The 27,530-nt window shown below is 51.0% G+C and overlaps 1 protein-coding gene across 1 annotated transcript in view; it reads right to left on the bottom strand.

Annotated features, from left to right (window-relative positions):
* Window positions 1–3,069: 3,069 nt before the first annotated feature.
* PPP5C (protein phosphatase 5 catalytic subunit) overlaps window positions 3,070–27,530 on the bottom strand; it is a 38,905-nt gene continuing 14,444 nt past the window's right edge. Inside the window, exons 3-13 of the mRNA XM_002762256.4 lie at window positions 17,458–17,605; window positions 16,670–16,791; window positions 10,074–10,139; window positions 9,665–9,763; window positions 8,826–8,931; window positions 6,193–6,335; window positions 5,975–6,062; window positions 5,043–5,083; window positions 4,778–4,956; window positions 3,786–3,867; window positions 3,070–3,645 (exon numbers count right to left, since the gene is read on the bottom strand). Coding sequence (XP_002762302.1) covers window positions 3,583–3,645; window positions 3,786–3,867; window positions 4,778–4,956; window positions 5,043–5,083; window positions 5,975–6,062; window positions 6,193–6,335; window positions 8,826–8,931; window positions 9,665–9,763; window positions 10,074–10,139; window positions 16,670–16,791; window positions 17,458–17,605 — 1,137 coding nt within the window. The 3' untranslated portion in view covers window positions 3,070–3,582. The remainder of the gene's footprint in view (window positions 3,646–3,785; window positions 3,868–4,777; window positions 4,957–5,042; window positions 5,084–5,974; window positions 6,063–6,192; window positions 6,336–8,825; window positions 8,932–9,664; window positions 9,764–10,073; window positions 10,140–16,669; window positions 16,792–17,457; window positions 17,606–27,530) is intronic.

Raw genomic sequence — 27,530 nt, 5'->3', positions numbered from 1 at the left:
GGGTCTCTAGTCTTGACCTGGTCTTTCCTTCACAGCCTCTGTGGGTGGCGAGGCTTCTTAGGACCCCTAATTCATGTCCATAATTCCTGGGACTCCACATCTGCTCCTGCCAGACCCTGAGACTCTCCAGTGGCCTTCAACGCCATGGCTCAGCATTCACACCTGCCCTCAGCGTCTCCTCCACCTCCGTGTGCCTTGCATGTCCCCAGCATGACCCTAACCCAAACTAACTAGAGCAATGTCCCCTATTTTAGCACTCAGACTCGTGCCGCCACATCTCCAAGTGCTGGGATCACAGGTGTGAGCCCCTGCGCCCGGCCCGCCCTGGATGTTCACCTGCTTCTATGGGCATCTCTTGGTCACACTCGCTTTTGGTACTGCGTTTCTTTTTTGTTCAATTCATTGCCTCTAACTTTGGAGACTTACTCTGTGTATTTATTCCCCTTGATTAAACTTCCTGGCTTACCCAGACCTTTCCCCATCAAACGCTCCTCCCTCCCTCCCATGTCCCTTCCGTCTCCCCAGCCCAGCTCTGCGGCATTGATCTGCTCAGTGGGAGGTGCGCCTGAGTCTCTTTGTTCTGACCTCACCGAGATCGATCGCCGTGACGGGTTCCATCTCTTGCAGCGTCTTTTGAATTTATCTTCTCATTTAAAAACTTCCTCCAATAGCCACTTGGAAAAAGATAAAACTAGACCCATTCCTCACACCACGTACAAGAATGAACTCCACATACATCGGAGATCTTGACATAAAGAAGAAAACAGTACAAACACCAGAAGAAACTCGAGGGAGCTTCCCTGAAACCCGCGTGTGGGGAGAGGTACTGACTCCCACGCCAGCACAATTAAAGAAATACTGATACATCTGGCTTCATAAAAATAAGCTTGTGCATGGCAACAAACCACAAGTGAAGTCTAAAGACAAAAGACAGTCTGGGATGTATACTTGAAAATGGTTACGGTGGTACAGTGTATGTGCTTTTCACCACAATTTAACAGAAAAGGACGGAATGGGGGGAAATGATCTGCGACGTTCACCACAAGCATGAGGCCTCCGCTGTGTCCACTCCAACTGCAGAGCCCAGCCAGCCCCGAGCAGGAGCCAGCAGCAAGACAAGGAGCACTCTCCAGTCATGCGGAGTGGGAGGAGCGAGATCATCACATATGTCAATGTCAAAGAGAGGCCGAGGAAATGTTCCAGATTGAAGGAAATAAAAGAGACAATTGACTGTGAGGCAGGACATTGCTGAGGCAAGAGCTACAGCTGGAATGCAGCTGGTTGATTTAAATATAAACATTTAATGCTCCCTTAAGGGACCCCGCTGCCACGTCAAGAGCTCAGGCCACATGGAGGCCACACGCAGGCGCTTCAGTGCCGGCCCAGCTAACAGCCCACGGCAACTGCAGTCATGGGAGTGAGCCCCATGGAAGTCCAGCTGGGCAAATCTTCAGAGGCCTCTAGCCCCAAATGCCAGCTGACCACACATGCCTCAGCCCTCAGGTGAGCCCTGCGCAGCCATGCCCAGCCAATCACAGAGCTGAGAAAGGCAGCAAGACACAGATTTTTTTAAGCCAATGAGGGTTAAGGTGTTTGTTACGCAGCTGTGCAGTACAGGAGTAGCCTTGACTCAAGAAAAGGCCGGCTCCTGGGAGGTAGCCTGGGAGCCCTTGGCGTGTACTCCCTGACAGGAGCGTCTCTGTTGACCAGGAGCCCTGGGCCACAGTGGACAGTCTATGCTAAGGATGTGATGTAGGGTGGTGGCTGTGGGTCTCTCTGGAGGCTAGTTAGCCATGTGGGCTGAACAGTCCCCATGACCAACCCCTGAAGGAAATGCTGGATGCAGAGGCCCAGGTGAGCTTCCCTAGGTCACCACACACTGCCATGCGCTGTCTCCACAACTCCATGGGAGCGGGCAGTGGGATGCTCGCGCCTGCCTCATCCCCACCGCCGATCCTCCCCCCCGCCACCCCGCCGAGATCCTCCTCCTCCTGCCAATCCTCCTCCCCCCCCCCCTTCGCCAATCCTCATCCCCATCTTTTCACTACAATAGGCCCTCATCCCCATCTTTTCACTACAATAGGCCCTAACTGTGGGGATAATGGCTGTTCTGGGTCCTGGGAGACCTCCTGTGCTGCAGCACTGGGGAACGTTACAGCTTCCTAACTGGCTGACTCCATCAGGTGTGAAGCGCCCTCCTCACCCTCCCAACAGCCATGGTGGCTTTTTGTCTTGCACTGGCAAGCTGGGCCTCGTGCCTGTTTTCTTGAAGCCATGTGCACTTGCCTTCTGGACCCCAGCACACCTGCCCCCAGAAGGCGGTGCACTTACTGTAAGGCTGATGGGTCTTAGAAAACACCTCCCCGGTGCCTACACGGAATCAGGACTGCCACTGCCTCATATCTGCCTGGGAGGCCTCCACTCCTGGACTCAGCCCTGCCGGAGTCATCTGCTGTAGGCCTCCCCCTAGTTCCACAGGAGAAAGCTGAGTCCAGAGGCACTCACACTGGAAAACAATCTCTCTGGAGGGCCAAGCCCAGCGGGGCAGCCTGAATGGGATCCAGTGTTTTCTGTGACTAAGAGCCAAGGAGGAGTGAGACAGGGGTCCTGTGGTCTCCCTGGACAACTGGAGATGCCTCATCATGTGACGTCCAGAACCATTGCTGGGCCTCCCTGTGCAGGGAGCAGGGCTTTCTGGTGAGCCACGGGCAGAGGGAGGGTGGCAGGGGCAGGGAGTGGCACCATCATACTTGTTGCTGGGGCTGGCAAAGGGGGAGGAGCTTCTTCAGCTTCTGCTATGCTCCACTCAGTCCTGGCCTCATCAGCCCCACCCAAGCCTTGTCTCTACATACCAGTGAACTGTGGGTGGGGCCTTACCATCAGGCAGCAGAACTCTCTCCAGGGGCCCAAGGTGCTGGGTGGAGGCAGGGGCCACTTGGGCGGTTAGCCCTGAGCTGGGTGGGCCTGGCCAGTGGGACTCGCAGCCTCCCCACCCTCCAGCTCTCCTGAGGAGGCCAAGAGTGACCCCAGCCCAGGCAGCTCCCGCGGCTCCACCATCCTGAGACAAGCTGACTTCCATAATGACTTTATTTTAACATATTTAATTACAGACATAAAATAGCTGGGGAGAGGGGTGAGCCCCAGCCTAGCCCCACCATGGGGCTACAGGAGGGGAGGCGCAGGCGAGGCCCCCCCTGCTGACCCTCTCTCTGGGGGGTCTTCCTATGACAGGGCCCTATTGCTTGAGTGGGGGAGGAGCCATGCAGACGAGGAGGGCAGGGCAGCCACTCGGCCCCACCCCACCCCACCCCACAAGGCCAGCCTCCCCACAGAATGCCCGGGCTGTGCCCCCAGCCCCAGCTGCTCCATCTCCTTCCTCTCTGTCCAGGGAGCAGGCCCTCTGGCCAGCCCCTGACTCTGCCCCTACCCCCTCTGCAAACCTAAAGGGGAATAAATACAAACTTTACAAAGTAAAAGGGGGTCCAACGTTGCCCTGCGGCGGGGCCTGCTCTGCCCTGGCCCGGGGCCTGGGTCCAGTGGGAGTGGAGGGGCCCTGGGGTGCAGGCCACCCCACCCGTCGCCTCACATCATTCCCAGCTGCAGCAGCGTGTTGGCGTAGGCCATGGGCTTGACGTTGGGATGAGGCTGTGGAACCGGGGCAGGCGGCATGGACAGAAGTCAGAACGGAGCCCTTGGCGTAACCCTCCCCGGCCCCTTACTAGGGTCTCAGCCTCTTTGTCCCCAGGCCCACCATGGGAGGGGTGGGGGCCCCGAGGGGGACTCACCACTGCTGTGAACTGGTGGAACTGAGGCCGTAGGTCGGAGCCCTGGAGGTGGATGTAGGAGGCTTTGTTCCCCATCTGGTCGCTGCAGGGACAGGAGCAGAACGGACAGTGTGGTCAGGGCTGGAGGTTTAAGAGAAGGGTGGGGCAGAGAAGGAATAGAGAGAGGGAGAGGGAGGGACAGAGCCATAAGAAGACACAGGTAGACAGCGGTGGGGAAGACAGGAATCCACAGGAAAGAACGGGAGGGGCAGAAAAGAGGGCGGCAGTGAGGGAAGCTGGGGCAGGGAGGGGCAGGGCACAGCCCACGGAAGTGGATGCTCGCCAAGACCCCACTCAAGATCTGACCATGCCTCCAGCTTTGCCCACCTGGAGATGCAGGGAACAGAGGAACATGTCACATGGCACCATGGGGATGCAGGGAACAGAGGAACATGTCACATGGCACCACGGGGATGCAGGGAACAGAGGAACATGTCACATGGCACCATGGGGATGCAGTCAGCCTATTCTGTGTTGCAGTCAAGGACACAGGGGACTATAGCAGGCAGCAGCCTATTCTTCAACAAATAAATGATGGGGGTGGGGAGAGACGGAAAATGCGGCCCTTGTTTGGGTCCCGCTTGGAAGAAGTCAGCTGGAAAACACTCAGGAGAGACCAGGAGAAAGAAGTTGGGATTCGGGTGAGGGCAAGGGATCAGCACTCCTTTTTAAAAACAGGAACGTGGTACTGTGGTTTAGAAAAGAGCCCTTTCACTTCTGCAACGTGCTGGGGAATCACGGGGAGGAAGTGAATTCCCGGGTTTGCTGTAACCCGGGGTGGCTCGTCAGCCCCTGCAGACTGGGCCCCACTGGTGCTGCAGAGGTGGGTGAAGGGCGTGGGGTGTTCGTCATGCTCTTTTATACGTTTTTGCCTGGTCTTTAAAATGTTCCATCACAAAAAGGCAAAAGAAAAACCTGTGGCTTGGTGGAGGCCCTGGGCGGGAAAGACATACCAGTAGTTGGGGGCAGAGAAGACAGTGACACAGCGGCCTCCGTGAGCCACCTCGTAGCCCTCTGCCTTGACCTCATGGCTGCGGATGATGTAGTCCAGGTTGTTCTCTTCCAAGAAGGCCTTGGTGACGTCGGGCCCAAACTGACAGCTCACGCCCCGCTTGCTGACTGAGCGCCCATTCTGAGGGTGGGCAGGTGGGAGGGATGGTTCAGGGTGACTGTTCGCCTCCACCCTCTGCCCACAGCCACACCCCACCGAAGACTCACCTGTGGCTGCGGATCCGACCAGAGCAGGTCACACATGGGACCTGTGGTGGAGTGAGGGAAACATTAGGGACTAGGCCACCTCCTGGCCCAGCCATGCGCTCCCACCATAGCATAGCCCTGGGGGGAGGCTGGGCAGAGGGCATCCATCATGCACAGGCCTAGTCAACCGTGGTTCTGAGCCACCTCCACCCTCTGCTGATCTGCCCTCCAGACCCCATTCAATCGACTGTGGCATGAAGCCAGATGGAGCTTTCACTGTCACTGTTCAGATCAGGCCCTCTCCTGCTTGAAGCCTTTGGTGGCTCTGTGTTGCCCTAGGAACAAAGACCCGGCTTCTGACTGAGGCCTGTAAGGCTACACAAGATTTGGGCCCAGTTAACACCATGTCCAACGTCAGCCCTCAAGGCACGGTCCTGCCTGCGCGCCGATGTCTCCCTGCCTTGGGACCCCTCCTTGAGACTAGAATGTGCTCGCCAGGCTCTGTGCACACAGGTGCGTCGTCTTCCTGCAGCGTTGGCGCAAACCTTGCCTCCCTGACCACCCGGCACTGGCCTGCCACATCCGTGTCTGCTGCGGCACTTACAGTAGGCATGTGCACGCACACCTGGGGGTGAGCTCTGCAGTGTGCCTGTCACTAGGACAGGAGCCCCAAGATCTCTCCGCCCTCCAGGGGGCCACAGTGGAACTCAAATAAGGACAGGTATGGTCAGTGCTCCCCTAGCCTTCAGCCTGCAGTCATGACTGTGTTTGCCACCACAGCCCCATGAAGGAGGTACACTGGCCCGAGTCACAGGTGTGAGAACTAAGGCTGAGACCTGCTGTCCCTTGCCAAGGGCACAGAGCCCATCCTCTGAGGCAGAGCTGGGTTGCAGGGAGATCTGAGCCCACGCCGCCCCTTTTTGCTGGAGGCACCTGGCCCCGCTTCCGCTCACCTGAATCGGGGGGTTGCCGATTTCGCTCGATTTTCCGGATGTCCTCCAGGGTGACGCCGTCTTCACTGAAGAGGCCTCCGTGCATGATCTGGGGAGTTGGGGGATGCTGCTGTGAGGGAAGGTGCCGGCCACCCACAGGCCCCGACTTCCTTCCCCAGCACGTCTGCCCAGGTGTGGCAGGGCGGGGACCCCACGCTCGGGCCTCACACCGTCCTCACCAGCACTTTGCCGTTGATGCACTGGGCCAGTGGGAGCCACTCGAACACCTCGCTGAAGAGCTCGTACATCTGGGCTGTGTACTTGGCCTTCACCTCACCCTCGAAACCATAGATCTGGTTCATGTTGTCTGTCTCATGGTTGCCTGGCCAACACAGGACAGAAGAGAAAGCTCAGCCTCCAGGTACATCAATGTCCCCCAGCCTGGCACCCTCAGGGCCCAGAACTGTGGGTGTGTCCCCTGGCCCCGTGGGCCTTGAGCTTCCCACTGCAGTACCTTCCCAACTGGAGGCACCCAGGGGGTATCTTGACAAAAAGTAGGCCCATGGCTCTGCACCACAGCTCGTGCCTATACTTCCAGCACTTTGGGAGGCCGAGGCAGGCGAACTGCTTGAGCCCAGCATTTTGAGACCAGCCTGAGTGAAATACTGAGACCTCTCTACAAAAAAAGTTTTAAAAATTAGCCGGGCATGGTGATCCGTGCCTGTAGTGCCAGCTACTTGGGAGGCTGAGGTGGGAGGATCACTTGAGCCCAGGAAGTGGAGGCTGCAGTGAGCTATGATCATGCTACTGCACTCCAGCCTGGGCAGCAGAGCAAGACCCTGTCTTAAAAACAAAAAGTAGGCCCATCTACAAAGCAGGCGCCCCAGCCCAGCCCAGCCCACCGTGAGCTCCATTCTGTCTGAGACACAAGCACTGACCTCCTCCTTCCCTTCTGCCTGAGCGCTTGCTGCCTCCTGCAACGAGGCCCACAGTAGGGGCTCCCTGAGCTTGACCCCATGCCGGGTGCTGCTGTGTGAGCTCTGTGAGCCCAGGGGCACAGGTGTCGGGCTTCGCTCTAGCCAATCGCTCACCTCCCCACTCACCCCAACCCCGCCATGGGCAGGGCCTCCCGTGTGGCCCTCACAACCTGGCGAGCTCATCTTGTCTCATCTCATCTGGACACCAAGAAACCTACATTTACAACACCCCCTGGAACCCCACCCACACCCCATGCCTTCTGAGTCTCACAGCCATGTCCAAAGCGGAGCTCCTCAGCTCCTGGCCACACCCTGCTCTTATGTCTCCCCATCTTTGTCACTGGCAGCCGCAGCCCTCCAGATGCTCCGGCCAGAACCTTAGAGGGCCCCTTTTGTCCCCTTTGTCTCACACCTGTGTCTGCTCCTCCAGCAATACTCTGGGCTCTATTCCAAATTTCTTTCCCTCCCTCCCTCTCCCTCTTTCTCCCTCCCCCTTCCTTCCCTCCTTCCTTTTTTCTTTCTTCTTTCTTTCTCTCTCTCTCTCTCTCTCTCTTTGAGACAAAGTCTTGCTCTGTCACCCAGGTTGTAGTGCAGTGGCACAATCTGGGCTCATGGCATCCTCTGCCACCCAGTTTCAAGCGATTCCCCTGCCTCAGGCTCCTGAGCAGCTGGGACTACAGGTGTGCACCACCACGCCCATCTAATTTTTTTTATTTTAGTAGAGATGGGGTCTTGCCATGTTGGCCAGGATGGTCTCGATCTCCTGATCTCATGATCTGCCTGCCATGGCCTCCCAAGATGCTGGGATTACAGGCTGTGTCACCGTGCCCAGCCTCTTGTCTTGCTCTGATGTCCACGCTGGGGTGCATGCTGTCATTGTGGCTCGCTGCAGCTCACAGTCCTGGGCTCAGGCAATTGTCCTGCTTTGGCCACCTAAGAGGCTGGGACTACATGCACAATGCCACCATGCCTAGGTAATTTTTCTTTTAGACTGAGTCTTGCTCTGTCGCTCAGGCTGGTGTGATCTTGGCTCACTACAACCTGAGCCTCCTGGGTTCATGCAATTTTCCTGCCTTAACCTCCCAGGTAGCTGGCATTAGCAATTCTCCTGCCCCAGCCTCCCAAGTAGCTGGGATTACAGGCATGAGATACCATACCCAGCTAATTTTTGTATTTTTAGTAGAGACGGGGTTTCACCATGTTAGATAGGCTGGTTTCGAACTCCTGACCTCAGGTGATCCACCCACCTCAGCCTCCCAAAGTGCTGAGATTACATGTGTGTAATCTCACACGCCCAGCCTTTTGAAAAATTTTTACTAGAGACCAGGTCTCACTGTGTTGCCCAGGCTGACCTCAAACTCCTGGGCTCAAGTGATCCTCCCACCTTGGTCTCCAAAGTACTGGGAGTACAGGTGTGAACCACCACACTCAGCTCCAGGCTCTACGTCAGTCAGGAGAACCCAAATCTAACCCAAGCCTGAATGTGAAGAGGCACAGTTGCCTCGTCAGCAGTCCCTTGCTCCCACCCTTGGCCCCTGGTCTGGGCACTCAGTCACTCAGCTTGACTTTACTGCCAGATTTAGGGCCACTCAGGAGCCTGTTTCATGCCCTTGTGAAAACTAGAAAAAGGGCCCCATCCTCAGACCCTTGTTTGCCATCTGCTGAAAAATGGTCAAACATCCATTTCTATGCTCACATCATACTCAGCCTTACAAGGCGCCCTGCACATGATCTCCGAGTCCACAGCATACTCAGCCTTACAAGGTGCCCTGCACGTTATCTCCAAGTCCACAAAATAAATACAGCTGCACTATTATCCTTGCAGAGAGAGTGCCCCCGCCGCTGCCGCCCCCCGAACCTACACTGAACCCAAACCTTGTCGTTTCCCGGCTCACCTCGAAGAAGATGAAAGTGATCTGGGTACAGGAGCTTAAAGCCGAAAAGGGTGAGGATCACTTCTACAGAGAAGGAGCCTCGGTCCACAAAGTCACCATTAAATATCTGTCCTGCTAAGGAAAACGTGGCAAGCGTGGGAGGGGGTGGGGTGGTAGTATGGCACTGAGGACCCTACCTCCTGTCTCCCAAAGCCAATGGCAGGGAGGTACGGGGACCAGTCAGTCCGCCTGCTTCAGCTCTTCCCAGAGAGGCCTGCAGCCACAGGGGAGATCGGACATGGGCCCTCCCAACCAGCAATGCACAGGCCTAGTGGGCCTACAACTGGCCATTCATCAAACAAGTATCATAATATGGGTAAATACTTATATAGCATCAAGTGTGGGCCAGACCCTGTTCTAACTTATCCTCTCACTGACTGATGAGTAATAGGGTTGTACATATTATCCTCCTTTTACAAATGGGGAAACTGTGGCATGGAGAAGTGAAGTAACCTGCTTCGGTCACATAGCTGGGAAGTGGCAAAGCCAGGATAGAACCCAGCTGTGGCCAGTGCCAGGTGCCATTCAAATGTGATCCCGAAGCAGATGAAGACATGCCCAGAGAGACTGAGCTACTAGCTCAGGTCACACAGCAGGTGGGTGCTGGTCCAGGCCTGTCTGAGCCTGGGGTATGTGGCCAGCCTCAGTTCCACCTGCACCGTGGTGCCCCATCATGGCCAGCCCTCTCCTTCCCAAGGTCATGTCTTTTCCCTGGTAGGGGCTCCTCCCATTCCGTACAGATCTGAGGACAGGGCTGGGGTCGGGGTTGGGAAGAGGGTTGGCTCTGCTGAGAAGGATACATAGGGGTTAGTCTCTGAGGGTAAACCGTTGAGCTCGAATATGTTGAGGAGGTCATAGAACTGGCCATGGGTGTCCCCGCACACTGTAATCTTCTCTGTCTGAAAGAAAAGAGGCCACCGGAGAGGGAGGGGCCCAGAGAGAGACGTGGGGAGGGGGCAGAGGTGAGGGGAAGGGTGAGAGTTCACAGTAGACCGAGAATAACCATGCAAGAGACACAAGCAGGACACACAAAGAGGGTGGGACAGAGACCGAGAGGCCGGGAGAGAAATGGGACATTCGGGAAAGGCACAAGGGTGGGGTGTCAGGGAGAGAGGGAGGTGGATCCATGAGTTCCTGAGCTCCGTGGCCCCTCCCCAGCCAGAGAGCCCACCCCCGCCAGCCCTTCCCGCACTGCCCCACAACGCGCACCTCTTTGAGTGTGGTTTCCACGAGTGTGCTCAGCTTGGAGAGGACCTCTTTGACCTGTACCAGAATCTGGAAGGCAGGGCAGACTCAGTGGGAGCAGCTGCAGGGGCTGCTGCCCATCCCTGCCCCGAATGCCTGGACTGCCCAGGAAACCCTGCTGGGCTGAGGATGAGGGAGAAGCAGGGAGAGAAGAAAAAGGGCAGGGGAGGTCTGGAGGAGTGGGGGCAGGCCAGGCTGGAGGCAGCCCGCAGGCTTCTGAGTGGCCTGTGCGCTGCTAAAGCATCGTCATTGTTTCTTAGGAAAACCTGATTCTTGAATTATCTTCAAATACGCAGCATTGTGAGGAAACACATGCATGAATCCAGATTGCGGAACATTTTACAACAGAACTGGCCCGGACACAGCTCAATGTCACTGTCACAAAAGAGTCTCCCAAAAACGAAGTGAGACTTTCCAGGTAAGAAGAGGTAAAAAGGCAGGTCATATACAACACTGGTGCTTTCAATGGACCTGAATTTTTTAAAAGCCACTAAAAAGGATGTTTTGAGGAAAGCTGGGGGAATTAAAATATTAATCGATGTCTAGAAATGCAGATGATTTTTTTCCCCAGATTAGAGAGACCTTGACAATGACATGCATGTGTGTCGATGTTTCCAGATTTCCCGATTTCCCAGGTGGCCTGTGGATTGTCTGCCTTAGTCAGTATCACTATCAGCGATGAATTTCTAAGGCAGGACAATTCAACTGTGGTCACACAAGAGAACGTCTTTGTTTTTGGGATACCCAGGATTTGACGGCTGCAACTTACTCTCAAATGGGTTGGGGGGGAAAAAAGTATACACATCCATATGCATACATAAGTAGACAGACACATCAAGCAAATGCATTAAAATGTTCACAAGTGGTGAATCTGGGTGAAGGGTGTATAGATGTTAACTGCACTGTTCTTTCAACTCTCTGTAGGTTTGACAACTGCCAAAATAAGTTGGGGAAAAAAGTGTTAAGAAAACGTAGGAGGTATCTACTTCTAGTCAGAAGGTAGAAAGTTACAAAAGACTGCCTCGCTCTAACATGAAAACAAGCCGGACAAGCCACCACAACAAAAAGAAAAAGCCATCTGAGAGCTGGCAATGCAAAGGGACCTAAATTCATCAAAAGGCAGACAGGACAAGCCCTTCCTTGGAGAAGGAACCCACAGCTTTCATCTTGGTGCAGGCAGGAGGGCTGAGTGTGAGGGGAAATCAGCGGAAGTTCACGGATGTGTGGGGGCTGGCCTGACAGATGAGGACCCCAGGGAGCCCCAGCACAGCCCGCCTCTGTCCCTGGCAACTCCCTCACATGGGCTTCATGGAAGGCTAGGCATGAGGAATTAAGGTTGAGAGTAACCCCCTGAGGTACAGAAGTGGGGGTGAGACTGGAGAGGGGAGAGCGCCCCAGCGACCCAACAGACTGGTGGCAGGGCTGAATACCAGAGGTCCCCCACAGCTCCAAAAGCTGGTGACTTTAAGACAATAAAGACACCCGTGGAAGTCTGCCAGTGCTAAGATTCCAAGCTCTGCTGAAAGGGAAGTCCTGATTCTACTCTGAACACGTTTAAAGCCGGTGGTAAAGAAACTCCAACAAAAATTGCCCCTAAAATACAGATGGGGTTCATACAGCCCTTCCCTCTTGTGGCAGAACAGAAGAAATGTGTTCCATTTTCTTATTTTATTTAAGACAGGGTCTCACTCTGTCACCCAGGCTGGAGTGCAGTGGCTCAATCACAGTTCACTATAGTCTCAACCTCCCAGGCTCAGGTGATCTCCCACCTCAGTCTCCTGAGTAGCTAGGACTACAGGTGCCAGTCACAATGCCTGGCTGATTTTTGTATTTTTTTGTAGACATGGGGTTTCTCCATGTTGCCCAGGCTGGTCTTGAACTCCTGGGCTCAAGCAATTTGCCCACCTTAGCCTCCCAAAGTGCTAGGATTACAGGCCTGAGCCATGGTACCCCGACTAGGTATGCTATTTTCTGAGGAAAAACTTCATTTACCTTAGTCGCTAATGTTCTTTTATACAAAATGCCTGGCATAGAATAAAACTATAAGATACATGAAGAACTGGTAACAGAGCAGACTCAGATGACAAGCCAGAACCCAGAGACTGAGCTACCAGTTCAGGTCACACAGTAGGTGGGTGCTGGCCTGGGCCAGATGATGGAACTACCAGACAGAGACTTTAAGATAACTATGGTAAATGTGTGAAAGGACTTGGTGGAAAAAGTAGACAATATACATGAACATATGGGACAAAGGGATGAAAAGTATATTTTAAAAAAACAACTAAATGAAAATGCTACCAATTAAAAAATACAATACAAGAGATAAATCATTCATGTGTTGGGCTTAACAGCAGTTAGAAACAATCAGTGAACATAAGGACAACTGCAATTATCCAAACTGAAATACACAGAGGAAGAATACTGCAAAGAATTTAAAAACTCAGATCATTAAGATATAATAGTATCAAATGGTCTAAAAAGCATGTTATTAGCTTTCCAGAAGGAAAGGGGAGCAGAAATGGGAAGAGTTAATGGCTAAGAAGTTTCCAAAACTAATGAAAGATACTAATCTACAGATCTAAAAGTCTTAGTGAATAAATACAGGATAGACTCAAAAAAAAAGTACATCAAAGCCCATTATACTCAAACTACTAAAAACCAAAGAAAAAATCTTAAAACCAGTGAAGAAAAAGACAGGAACAAAGATATGAATGATTGCTCACAGAAATAATGGAGGTCAAAAGATAATACCACATTTAAAGCACTGAAATAAACAATGTCAACTAGAATTCTATATCCAGCAAAGATACCCCTAAAAATGAAGACAAAATAAAAACATTTTCAGGCAGACCAAAGCTGAGAGAATTAGTCTAGAGCAGATGTGCACTGTAAGAAATGCTAAAAGTACTCAGGCAGAAGGGGCATGATACCAGATAGAAGCCCACATATGGAAGAAGAAACAAGGAGTAAGAGATACAGTAAATATAAAAGACATTTGCCATGCATTCATATGTATATTCCTTTAGAAGACCAGAGTATATTTAAAGAAATTACAACAATCTATTTATAGCAGATGCATAAGTATGACATGAGCGCAAAGGTTGGGAGAAATGTAAAGGAATCACTGTAAGATTCGTTTTTTTTTCTTCTGAGACTGAGTCTTGCTCTGTTACCCAGGCTGGAGTGCAGTAGTGTGATCTTGGCTCATTGCAACCTCCGCCTCCTGGGTTCAAGTGATTCTTGTGCCTCAGCCTCCTGAGCAGCTGGGATTAAAGGTGTGTGCCACCATGCCTGGCCAATTTTTGTATTTTTAGTAGAGACAGGGTTGTAGAGATGGGGTTTTTGCCTTGTTGGCCAAGCTAGTCTCAAACCCCTGACCTGAAGTGATCTACCTGCTTCAGCCTCCAAAAGTGCTGAGATTACAGGTGTGAGCCACCATCCCTGGCCATAAGATTCTTTTATTTTCCTTTAAGTATCATATTATTTTTTTAAAGTAGGATGGGACAAGTTACAGTTACACTGTAATCTTTAGAGCAGCCTTTTTCATCCAGGGTTCTGGGAAATGATAAAGCCTTACAGAAAATATTTTCAGTAATATTTGCTCAGTTCTCCCAAGGCAGGCACACAGATTCACAGGAGAGAAGTGAATTCACCATGTATATAATGGATGCCTAAGGGAGTCGGGGCTTAATTCTCTCACTAGAGCAACCACTGAACACTCCATCCCTCCTCACACACTTTCACAAGTTCACAAGTATTATAAAAAATTCAATAAAACAGATGAAATGCTAAAAGATTCCTGATTCACACAAAAGAAAGTCAAAGAAGGAGCAATGGGGAAAAAACCAAATGGGACATAGAGAAATGAGATATTTAGACAGTAGGCTGAAATGCAATCATATGACTGCTGATAGTTACATTAGATATAAATGAACTAAACACTTCAATTAAAAGATAAAGATTGGCCAGGAGCAGTGGCTCACGCCTATAATCCCAGCACTTTGGGAGGCCAAGGTGGGTGGATCATCTGAGGTCAGGAGTTTGAGAGCAGCCTGACCAACATGGTGAAACCCCGTCTCTACTAAAAATACAAAAATTAGCTGGGTGTGGTGGCGTGGCCTGTAATCCCAGCTACTCTGGGGGCTGATGCAGGAGAATCGCTTGAACCTGGGAGGTAGAGGATGCAGTGAACCAAGATCACGCCACTGCACTCCTGCCTGGAAAAGAGGAAAACTCTGTCTTAAAAAAAAAAAAAAAAAAAAAAAAAAAAAAAAAAAAAGGTAATGACTGTCCCACTGGATAAAAAGGCAAGACCCAAGTATATGCTGTTTACAAGAAAAACATTTTAAATATAAAGATACCAATGGGTTAAGTACAAAAGGGTAGAAAAGTTATATGGTACAAGTATCAAGTGTGAAAAATCTGGTCTAACTATATTCACAACAGAAAACATGGATTTCAAGCCAAAAAGTACTGAAGTCACTTCATTATAATGAGTCAATTCATCAAGAAAGCATAACAACCCTAAATATGTAGCTAATAAAAGTTTCAAAATACAGGAAGCAAAAAACTGACAGAATTATAGGGAGAAACAGGCAAATCCACAAGTATAGTTGGAGCTTTTAACAGCCCCCTCTCAATGAATGATTGAGCATTTAGAAAAAAACAGGTTATAAAAGATTTTTAACAGGAGTCTCAACCATCTTGAACTAATTGACATTTATGGAGCCCTATGACTAATGACTGCAAAATACACACCATTTTCCAGTCCACACTGCATGCTTGCCAAGATAGATCCAAAAATAGCCCCAATGGAATCATTCAGTGTGTGTTGTTGGACCAAATTAGAAATCAGCAACATCTAGAAGTCCCCAAATATTTGGGAGTTAAACAATACCCTTCTCAATAACCTATGGGTAAAATCAGAACTCATAAAGAAAATTAGAAAAAAAATTCTAACTTGATGATGAAAATACAACATATCAGAATTCATGGGACACAGCTAAAGCACTGCTTAGAAGGAAATTTACTTTTAAGCTCTTTGCACAGAAGACGTAAAATTAACAGCACTAATATCCTTCTTAAGAAGCCAGAAGAAAGCAAATTAAGCCTCAAGCATGCCTAAGAGAATAATGAATGAAAAATCAATTAAACAAAAAAGACAATCAATAGAGAAATTCAACATGAACAATGAAAACACGTTCACAAGAAAGACTTGACTGGGAAGGTTCATGGCAGCTTATACTTATAAAAGCTACAAAGTACAAATAACCCAGTGTTTCTGAAAAGAAGACTGCATAAACAAATCACCGGCTGCTCACAGTGGAGGATGTGAACTGCTGATACACACAACACCCATGTATGAATCCCATATACTCTGTGTCGCATGAAAGAAGAGACACTAAATACTGAAAGCCCATACGACATTGACATGAAATTCAAAACCAGGCAGAATTAATCTGAAGTGGTGAGAAATCAGACCAGTGGTTGCCCCTGGGATGGGAGTGAGGGATGACTGGAAGGGGTCAAAGGGAGCTTTCTGGTTGATGGAAATGTTCTGTAACTTGTTTGGGCAGTGGGCATATAAAACTATAAGTACTCATCTAACTGGACACTTAAGATTTGTGTATTTTATTGTGCATTAATTATACTTCAATTAAAAACAACCAGGAATGTGGAAACTCCTCGTCTCTCACCTTTAACAATGTGGTCATCCTAACAGCTGACCCATTCAGAGCACTAACCGTGTGCTATGCACTGTTAGAAGCACTGATGTGGACTACATGCAGTTACTCCTTACAACAGCCCTTGGTGGAGACAGCATGATTATCCCCACTGTAGAGAGGAGGAAATCGAGGCACAGAGAGGTGAAGCCATCTGCCCACAGGCACACAGCTAGTATGTAGAAAGGCAGATTTGAACCCAGGCCACCTGGCTCTCTAGGACCCATCAATTGGCAGCTTCCCACACTGCCTGCACACACTCCTGTAAGTCACCGACCTGTCAACCTGCCTCACAAGAAGTCCTGCATCCTCACAACCAACCCAGGAGGAGGTGGATCCCAGCAGTTCCCCTAAGGGTATGGTAAGGGGTCTGTAGCCCTGAGAGGTCAGGGGCCTCATCCAGATGGGATACCAGAGCCTGAGTCTCACTCGACAGTCAACACCTTGTGGTCAGCTGCCCTCCTGGGTCAGGTTTGGGGGTGGCGGTGGGGGATGGTCTCAGGACTAGGAGCAACCATCAGGTCCAAACAACCTGCAACAACCAGCAGCCACAGGCGCCCAAGAGCCTGGGATGAGAACTCGAAGCAACAGACTCTGCTGCTGCTTCACCTTGCACCCTGGGCCAGTCACCCGACCTCTCTGGTCCTTTGTCCCTGCATCTGTCAAATGGCACTGCCTGCCACCTCCCTAAACTGCTGTGGGACGATAAGCACAGTGTCTGACACATGACTCCCCTTCGGTGTTGGCTGTCATGGCTGCACTTTTGCCGCTTTACTCAGTGCCTGTGCCTGGCAGTGCTGTGATGCCACCCCAGGATTCACCTGACAGGTGCGTTACCTGGTAGGCGCATTTCCGGTGCAGTTTCTTCTGGTCCTTGTACCACTGCATGAGCTCCTTCATGAAGGTGATTGTCACTTTGCCGTCCTCCAGCTTGGGTCCGCTGTACTCATCCTCGATGGCTGGGGTGTGAACGAAGGGGACACGAGAGTCAGTGACCACAGCCACTGTCGGGGGAAAGGGGTCTCGCTCCAAGGGATGGGGCAGACCTGGCTCTGGACACACAGGTCAAGAGAGGGACAGAGCGAGCAGAGTCCCCTCCTGGGTCAGGTCTGGCCCAGAGGCCTCTTCCTGATCTCCCTCTCTTCCTTCATCCCCATCTTTATTCGGTTTTATAGCACTTAGCACTATTCATTACGTGACCTGTTCATCATCTTATCTCCCTCCTAGAATATCAGCTCCATGTGGTTAGGAAGGGCTTTTGTTCATAGCTGTACTCTCAGTGCCTAGGACAGTGCCTAGCACATAGGACATGCTCAATCATCATCTGTGGGATGATCCAGAATAATCATCTGGATCTTCTCAGCACCCAGAGGTGAAGCAGACACAGCCCGTGGGGCCAGTGAAATGGCAGGGGGTCCACAACTCCCTAATCTCGCCCACTGGGAAGCGTGAGGCCCGCTTTAGGCTGTGGATGGAGTGCCCTGGAACACAGGCAGAGGAGCGACAGACAGCAGCCTGGGGACAGAACAAGGGGCTACCCCCGAGCCCACGCCCACCCCAGGGAATAGAGCGGGCCCATGTGGAATGCTTTGGGCTGGAGCAGAGGGCGCCTGGGCCCCACTCACTCATGCTCTCAATGTCCAGGGAGTCCACCACAGAGCGCTTGTGCTCGTCGCCCGCGATGGCCCGCTCAAAGGCCTTCTGCTTCACGATCTTGTTGCACTCCTGGTATTTCATTTTGGCGTCCTTGTCATGGGGCTTCACCTTGACCACCTGGGTGGGAGGGAAGGGGTGTGCACCGTGAGGCCGAGGTGGGGGCACAGAGGCTGCCCAGCCCTGGGTTCCATGAACCCTGAAGTCACACCGCCTGTGCAACCCTGGACATGTTTATCTGCCAGGCTTTGGTTTCTGCACCCCACAACTGGCACAGCAAAGCTGCCCACACGGGCGTGCTTCCTAAATCTTAGTTCTGACTGTGCTAAAATCAAACAACTGCCTGTCTGAGGACTAGGGGCTCAGCTTCGGGTGCCCCATGAGAATCCCTGTGGGACGAGCGGTATCCCAAGCAGGTCCTGACACTACTATCGTGACTACCAAGGTGGCGGGAGCATGAGGGGAAAAGCCCGGCCGGTCTACAGTCACAATGAGTAGCCCAGACTCACACAAAAGGCCAACGACTTGCTGGATGACATGGGCTTCCTGAGCCCAAGTGACCTAATTGCTAACAAGGAGGTGACACAGGGCTCCCCTGTCAGGGCTGTGGGAAGGCATAAGTGACATACATGGGCCTGGCAGACAGCAGGGGCTAGTGGGCAGCAGCCCTGAGTGGTGTCGCTTCCCTTGCTCACCCTCTGGTGAGGCCCGGGACACGAGGTTCAAATCCCAGCTCTGCCAGTCATAAGTTGGGTGACCTCGGGCAGGTGAGTCTGCTGCCTCTCTGTGGCTCAGTTTCCCTCTGAGGTGGGACTGAGAACCGTATCTCACTGACAGGGCTACTGTGAGAGCTGAATGGGCGAATGCTTGCCAACCCTGCACAGTGCTGCCAGGCGAGAGGAAATTCCACATAAGCGCCCTCCGTTCTTCACGGTCCCTCTTCTAGGCCTGCTACGCTGATGACCAGATCTCAACGATAAGCGGCGGGCATCCAGCTTTGGGACACAGCAAGTTCCCAGTGAAAGGAGCCTATCCCCTCCCCACTCCCCACCTTATTTACCCCAATTCCTGCAAACTCTGAGATCTTCTAACCTCAAAAGATGACTGGATTTTGAGGCTGGATTTAGATCCTGGCTCTGCTACTTACTTGTCGTGTGACCTTGGGCAAGTGATGGACCTCTCTGAGTCTCAGTTTAGTCATGTAGACCCGTCTGACCTGTCCACCATCCTCCCCAAGAGTGGACCCTCATAGCTCCTGTACCAAGGGACAGACTGGGAGGTCCCAGGGCTGGCCCTCAAGGAGCAGGGGTGGCCTCTGGTAGAAAGCCTGGCAGCATGAGTCAGAAGCCTGTGCAGAGACACCCACTGACCCCTCAGGCTGGTGTGACAGAGGAGAGGGTGACGCTCATCCATGCTGAGAACAGATGTGTGCGCAAAGCAAGGTGAGGAGAACCCAGGCTCAGCAGGCTACAGCCTCCTCCTTGTCTGGGCAGCCCAGGGCACCTGCCAGGCAGCTCCACCTGGGCTGTGGGTGGGTGTAAGGCAGGGGAGGAAGGCAGTGCCAGGAAACCCTGGAATCCTTCCCAACCGGGAGCGGTTATGCGTCCACACCCCACACCCGGCTGGAGTCCAAACCAGCGTGTGGCCTGGCCGATGAAGCTCCTGCCACCCCTCTACACCTCCCAGCCAGGCCATCGTGTCCCCAGCGTGCTGGCTCCAGGCCTTTGAGCAGGCTGCCTCTGCCCAGAGCATCTGATTGGTACGTCCACCTCCTCCTCCAGGTCTCAGCCCCAGCGTCTCCTCCTCTAGCACGCCCCAGAGGCTGGGTCACGTACCCCCTCTGGGTTCCCAAGGCCCCTGGGCTCCCTTGCTCCAATCGTGAACCCTGCTGGGAACCAGTCTATCCACCCCACTGGAAGGTGGCCCTGTGAGGGCAGTGCTGAGGCTCAGCCATAGCTGTGCCTGCAGCAGTGAATGAATTCCCACCACCCCCCTTTCTCCAAACAAATGAATGAGTGACTGAGCATTTCCTCCCCGCCAGTCTCCTATTCTCCGGGGGTGGGCAGGCTGGGAAGGAAAATGAAGGCAAACAATGACAGTGCAGGGAAGAGAAAGGCAGTGGGAACAACAGGCAGCGGCAGCACGGATAATACACGGCTTATCTCCGGAGCATTTACTATGTGCCTAATACCGTGTGAGCAATTCACTTGCTCATTTTATCGTCCATGCTCCTCCACATGGCAGTGTTTTTACCATCCTCACCTGACAGATGACAAAACCAAGGCCTGGAGAGGTGAAGTCACCCACCCAGGAAGCCAGGATTCCCTTCTCGCCCAGGCTCCTGATTTCAGCCATGCACACTGGGAGGGGCTCTCCTTCAGCCACCTCCCCCCCTGCCTGGACCAGAATTAAGTGGCTCCCACTGCCTCTTGTCCCCAGGGCATACTGCACGCCCTCCAGGGAGGCAGCATGGGGCAATGGCTGTGAGCATGGGCACTGGGACCAGGCCTCCTGGGACTGAATCCAGGCCTGCCAGGGCAGGCAGCCCCACATCTCGAGCCTCCCTCAGTTTCTAGAAAGTGGGGGTGATGCCAGCATCCCCTGGAGCGTTGTCGTGAGAACTCAATGCCAGGACCAGCAGCAGGCGAGTGCTCATCCCCAGGCCTGCTGCTGCTGCAGCTGCTGCCACACTCGAGTTCTGGCAGGGACAGTGCAGATGCCCTGCTGGGCTCCTGCTCCTGGGCAAGGTCATTCACTCCAGACTAGAGGGGACTCAGCTCCTGAAGGCCCACTGGGTCAGAACTTCACACTGAACTTCTTTAAAAAAAGTGGCATCTGGATTGTATCAAGGTTAGTATTCTGATGGTGATATTTATGTAGTTATGCCAGATATACCTTTAGGGGAAACTGGGATTTCTGCATTACTTCTTACAACTGCATGTGAATCTAAGTGCTCTCTAAGTAAATAAGCTGTTTCTGAAACCATTTGTACTCATGGGTAATGGCCTCTCGAGCTGGTGAAATGGTAATACAGGTTCACAATGCCGGAAGAAGCCCTGGGGGTTGCATGTGTTTGTGAATTGGGAATTTTTTGGATTTTTAGTAAGGTGATTTGGTGGATGGCCAGGTGCTGTGGCTCATGACTATAATCCCAGCACCATGGGAGGCTGAGGTGGGAGGATCACTTGAGCTCAGGAGTTCAAGACCAGTCTGAGCAGCATAGTGAGTCCCTGTCTCTAGAAAAAAGAAAAAATAAAAAAAAAATTAGCCAGGTGTGGTGATGCATGCCTCTAGTCCCAGTTACTTTGGGGAGTTGAGGCGGGAGGATTGCTGGAGCCCAGGTAAAACCACAGTGAGTCATGATCGCGCCACCACACTCCAGTCTGGGTAACACAGTACGACTCTGCCTAAAAAAAAAAAAAGAAAGAACAACCCCAAAGCAAAACAAAAAACCCCCCATATCATTTGGTGTATATGCTGTATCACAGGATACCCCCGGCAGTTCCAGGGTAGTACCTGGTAATCACACATACACACACAGCCATTTCTGCAGCAACACCTTCAGCCATGCCACTGGAGACTCATCAAGACCATCAGCAGCTTCTAACTAGTTCAGGTCAGCTTTTGCCACTGAATGAGTTGTCTGAACTTACCAGAACAACTGTTCTTCAGAACTGCTTGGGTTTTAAAACCCAAGGATTTTAAAGCAGCATCTTTTAATCCATGAAGGATTATAGAGCAGCATCAAGAGCCAGGTCCCACGTGGAGTGGGACAAGGTTTAACAGGACATTCTGAGTATCTCCAACATACAGACAACGAGCTGCAGCCCAGGTGGGGGCCGTGCTCGCCTGAGGCATGCAGGCAGCTGGGGGAAGTCAGGTTTCCAGGGCGGGCAGTGCTGCTGCCCAGTGACAGCCTGAAGCCTGACATGAGGGTTTTCACCCTAGTGGATTAGTTTCTGGTGAATTGGTTTGGCAAGTCATACCCAGCATTTTCTGTATATTAAGTCAGAAGAGAGACCATCAGGGTGCACTGCCTGAGCTAAGGGCAAGTGCTGCGCCAGGAAACTTGGACCCGCTGTGCATGCTTGCTTACCGCCTGACTCTGGGTCTGAGCTGCCACCTCCTGCCTGTGCAACCTTGGCGGAGTGAACAACCCCTGGGCCTTGGTTTCCTCACCTATAAATCAGAGATAAAGAAAGTCTCCACTGTGCAGGGTTGCTGTGAAGATGAAGTGAGTTATTACTGCATGAAGGTCACAGCCTGGCCCATGGCGAGTGCTGGATTAAACAGCGGTTGTGACTATTCCTGTCACTTTCACAGATCCGTGCTGTAGGCATACGGGCACTAGTACCAGCTCTCGAGGCAACAGGCATTTCTAACTAACTGTGCTGCACTCTGCTGTAAGAAACCGAAAGCCAAAGAACAAAAATCCACAAGGCTAGGGGGCGCAGAAGGAGTCCCCCAGATCTGGCCTGAGTCTGCACCCAACTTCCAAGCAGAGACAGGAAAGAAGAACACAGGTGGTGTCTTCTGGAAAAGGACCCAATGAGGGGGCAGATCCATCATTTGAGTCAGGGTTCTCCAGAGAGACAGAACCAGTGAGAGATCCAGAGAGACAGAACCAGTGAGAGAGAGAGAGAGAGAGAGAGAGAGAGAGAGAGAGAGCGAGAGCGCGAGCGCGCGCGCGCGCACGCATGAGCACCAGCCAGACGGCCAGACAGAGACAGACAGTTGTGAGCTGCAATAACCACGTTTCAGTCAACAATGGCCTTCATACACGAGTATGGCCCCCATAAGATAAACACGGCTGAAATAGCGCTACTGCCTAGTGACAGCACAGCCAAAGGAATGTCTTAGCACAATGCATTACTCACACAAATCTGTGATGGAAAAAGAAACAAAGCAAACCACCGTGGACATGTTTCTGAAAAGAACAGCACCTTCTCAAGGGCCTCACCCAGGTCCTGCAGGGGGTGTCCAGAAGGCATTGCTAGTCTAGGAGATGACAGCTCCAAGCTCTAGAGCCCCAGAGGACCTTCCAGTGGGATGAGACGTGGAGGTGGGAGACGGTGATACTGGTATCCTGACCCCATGTAGGCCCAGGCTAATGTCTATGTTTGTATCTTCGTTTTTAACAAAAAAGTTCAAAAAGCAAAAGAATCTTTTTCAATAGAAGAAAGCTTACAGAATAAGGATATAAAGAAAATATTTTTGTACAGCTGTACATCTGTGTTTTAAGCTAAGTATTTTAACAAAGTGAGAAAGTCTTTTAAAAATAAAAAGTTTATAAAGTAAAAAAGTTACAGTAAGCTAAGGTTAATTTATTATTGAAGAACCAAAAATATTTTAAAAATAAATTTAGTATAGGCCGGGAGTGGTGGCTCAAGCCTGTAATCCCAGCATTTTGGGAGGCCAAGGCGGGTGGATCATCCTGGTCAACATGGTGAAACCCCGTCTCTACTAAAAATACAAAAAATTAGCTGGGCATTGTGGCGCATGCCTGTAGTCTCAGCTACTTGGGAGGCTGAGGCAGGAGAATTGCCTGAACCCAGGAGGCGCAGGTTGCGGTGAGCCGAGATCATGCCATTGCACTCCAGCCTGGGTAACGAGCGAAACTCCGTCTCAAAAAAAGAATTAAAAATAAATAAATAAATAAATTTAGTATAATGTAAATGTGCAGTGTTTATAAGTCTACAGTAATGTACAGTACTGTCCTACCCTCCACATTCACTCATTACGCACTGACTCACCCAGAGAAACTTCTAGTCCTGCAAGCTCCACTCATGGTAAGTGCCCTAAACAGGTGTACCATATCTTTTTTTTTTTTTTTGAAACAGAGTCTGGCTCTGTTGCCCAGGCTGGAGTGCAATGACGTGACCTCGGGTCACTGTAACCTCCACCTCTCAGGTTCAAGCAATCTCCTGCCTCAGACTCCTGAGTAGCTGGGATTACAGGTGCACGCCACCATGCCTGGCTAATTTTTGTATTTTAAGTAGAGAAGGGGTTTCACCACGTTGGCCAGGCTGGTCTTGAATTCCTGAACTCAGGTGATCTGCCCACCTTGGCCTCCCAAAGTGCTGGGATTACAGGCATGAGCCACCGGTGTAGGCTGAGATCACACCATTGCACTCCAGTCTGGGCAACAAGAGCGAAACTCTGTCTCAAAAAAAAAAAAAAGCAAAATAATGTCCTTTGCAGACTTGGATGGAGTTGGAGACCATTATTCTAAGTGAAATAACTCACTAATGGAAAACCAAATCCCATATGTTCTCACTTGTAAGTGGGAGCTAAGCTATGGGTAACGCAAGGCATACAGAGTGGTATAACAGAAGCTGCAGACTTAGAAGGAAGAGGGTGGGATGAGGGTGAGGGGTAAAAATCTACGTACTGGGCACAATGTACATTACTCGGGTGATAGGTGCCCTAAAATCTCAGACTTTACCACTAGACAATTCATCCATGTAACCAAAAACCATGTGTACCCCCAAAGCTACTAAAATAAAAAATATAACAAATTAATGAAAACTTTCATTAAAAATTTTTAAAAAAGAAAAGATCCCTGTGAATGAAACTGACACAAGGCTAAAGGACTGACATGTCCCTGAGGCAGGCAGCGAAGGTGAGCGCTGGCCCTGCCAACTGAGCACAAACCGCTTCTGGTGGGTCTTATATGGAAAGGGATGGAGAAAGGGACACTTGCCACATCAGCAGCTGCAGAGCAGGTCCCAGAGATGCGCTCACCTGCTCAAGCAATGAAATCACATGGTACAGCAGCTGCAGCGGGGGTCACCACCTGGTGAAGCCCACAACAGTCCCCTGCCATTCTCCAGGATGCATCTGTCTTCTGCACAGGCCAAACATGAGAGCTGAGTGGGGACGTGGGTAGGCTCACCACCCCTGCATCTTCCAAGCCTATGATGGTGGCACTAATCTCTGCAATCTCTCCAGGGATGTGCTGCTGTTTTTAATGTATAATTTTCCTAGGCAGAGGCAGCTCTATGGCTTCCATTTGGCCTTTCCCACCATAACAGCCCTTACTCCACAGCTTAGGGAACCAATGTGGGGATTTTCTGCCAGCTGCTGCATACATGCTGCTGCATACATTTATCCCAATTATGCAGCTGGAACTGGGGAAATAACCACAGGAGGGGTCCACAGACCCACTCAATCCACTGAGAGTCGGACCTGAGCTAAAACTCCATTCACCACCAGGCCCCCATAAACCCCTATTCTGACTGGGGCACAACAGTCAGATTATTCTGATTGTGAATTTGCTTCCATGTTTGTTACAGACATCTTGCCTTCAGCAGCGTAGTGCTGACACTTGGCCCCTGCCTCCCTGAGATCCAGTTGTTCCCACTGCTTTTAAGTTTTCCTACTGAGTGACCACAGTTCCCACTGTAAGGTCCAGCCTGCAGAGAGGAGCAATTACGGATGCCGGGGCTCCCTCGCAAGTCTGTTTCTCAAAGTATCAATGAAAGGTGTGTTTTCTAGACCCTCCAATGTGGGTGAGTAGGTTTTAAGTGACAAATCCACTCGAGCATTCCAATTTTCCTAAGCCTTTAATCCCGTCCATGTTACAGCAAGAGAGACTGGGCATCTCCAGCTCACTCCTGGCGGGCCACCTTCTGATCCCTGCTTCAGTCAAACTCCTCAGACTCCCCAGGCTGGAACATGACATGCAGAATCAGAGGAAGAGGGGCTGGGGAAGATGCTGGTGTGACGGTGCAGTTCTAGCCAAGGGAGAAACACGCTGGCACAGTGATTCTAAATTTTCTTTTCTCCTTCCCCTCATCGCCTCACCTTTCCTTCCCCTACTTCATGTAGCGGTCCTAGTACCCAGGCTACAGCTACAGTGCTGGAAGCAGGGATAATTCTTAAGAAACCGTGACTATGTTTTTAAACCTTATGTCAGAATTCCGAAGAGCCAGATGGGAGTGGGTTGTGCTTTCACACCATCTGGCAAAACTGGGGCTAACAGTGAATGCAGTTATATAGGCTGGTGGTAAAAACAGCCCACTAGTCCCTCACCTATGTAACTGTACCCTATCTGAATGGAAGTGATCTGAGGGGAGACATGTGCCAGACGAGAATTGCTGCCTACAACCTAGACCCAGCACAGTGGCCAATTCTAATGTCCCTTTGAAAAGGCACTTTGGGAGGCTGAGGTGGGTGAGGTCAAGAGATCGAGACCATCCTGTTCAACATGGTGAAACCCCGTCTCTACTAAAAATACAAAAAATTAGCTGGGCGTGGTGGCACGTGCCTGTAATCCCAGCTACTCGGGAGGCTGAGGCAGGAGAATTGCCTGAACCCAGGAGGTGGAGGTTGCGGTGAGCCGAGATCACGCCATTGCACTCCAGCCTGGGTAACAAGAGCGAAACTCCGTCTCAAAAAAAAAAAAAAGAAAAGAAAAGAGTGGGTATGAGAAAGGAAAGAAACCTTTTATCTGGTGAGCCCCTTTAAATTATCAGGCCCTGAGAGGCACTGGAATAAGAGAGCAGTCAGATCCCACTCTTCATAAGAGAAGTACTCATCTCCTGAAGCCACAAGCTACATGGACTCTCAGCTGCCACCAGCCACAGACATCTCAACTCATACCCTCTAGTTCCACCATGGATGGCCAATTATTAATCAATGTTATTTCTGTAAATCAATGAGATTTTCTGAAAAACAGCTCTTACAACCATCCTTCTTGTGATTTGTCCTTTTTTTCTTTAAAAGCTCAAGCAGGCCAGGCATGGTGCCTAACACCTGTAATCCTAGCACTTTGGGAGGCAGAGGCAGAAGTCCAGGTGTTCGAGATCAGCCTAGGGAACACAGCAAGACCCCATCTCTATGAAAAAGAAAATAATTAGCTGGGAATGGTGGTGTGCACCTGCGGGCCCAGCTACTTGAGAGGCTGAGGTGGGAGGATCACTTGAGCCCAGGAGCTTGAGGCTGCAGTGAGCAACGACAGTGCCACTGCACTCTAGCCTGTGTGACAGAGTAGGATTCCATCTCTAAAAAAAAAAAAAAAAAAAAAAACCCAAAAACTAAAAAAACTCTATGTTAATTTTGCCTCAGTTTCTGCAGTCCTGTCAATGTTTTCGGGCCCTGTGAGCAGGATTCAGAGCGACCCCTCAGACACTGGGCGTTCCTGGACTCTGGTCAGTACCAGAACAAACCTACTGTGTTACATCAACTCCACAGGTTTCACTGGGGGCAAAGGGTGAGTGCTCCTGAATCTGGACACCCTCCCTTGTCAGGTGAGGTCTAGATTTTATGTGAGTGGTTCTTTCTAACCCTCCTTTCCTAGAAGGAAGGTTTCCATCTTTGTCTATGAGCAAGGGATTCGGGTTTCTGGGGAAAAGAGAAAACTGCCTTGTCCACCACTGCTTCACAGCAGGAGGCCCGGGTCACGATACTGGCATTCTGGCACTGGGGGCTGCCCTTATGGGCTGAAATTACACAGCGTGCTTTTTAAATTGCAGCTACTTCTGACCGCTTGTAATTCAGACTTGTCTTTTCATTTGGAACTCCTGTGAGTTCCAAATCAAAAGCTGCATGAGGGTGAGTCCTCTTGTCCCAAAGAGAAGAGAAAACTGCCCTCCCTACCCACTGGGTTCTTCAGGCCACCAGACTGCAGAGGTGTTGGGACATTTTTCCATGCATGACGTGTTGCAGTCTCAAAGGGCCTTCCATTAGGAAGAAGACCAGCAAGGAGTCTTGCTCAGCTGGAAAGGTATGAATAAGAAACTGGTTACCCTGATACCTGAAGTACTCTGCTTCCACAAGGTGACAGCGTTAAAATTCTAATATATGATAACCAAGGGAAACAATTCTATATACAGAACGTCTAAGACGCAGGTTTGGTAATGAAGGTTATACACAGGACAGAGGATGTGGTTTTGTTAAAGGAAAGGTAATTTTATCTAGTTGAGAGGTAATTTAAAGGTTGTATTAAATTGAAGGAATAAAAGAAGGAAAAAATGAGATAAACTGAATAGTTATGGAAAGTTGGGGGAAAAAAGAATAGAAAAATTTGTAAGAGATTTTATAA

The sequence above is a fragment of the Callithrix jacchus genome, chromosome 22 (assembly GCF_049354715.1).
Source record: "Callithrix jacchus isolate 240 chromosome 22, calJac240_pri, whole genome shotgun sequence".
NCBI lineage: Eukaryota > Metazoa > Chordata > Mammalia > Primates > Cebidae > Callithrix > Callithrix jacchus.
The sequence above is the reverse complement of the archived record's forward strand: the minus strand, read 5'-3'. Positions and strand labels throughout refer to the sequence as shown.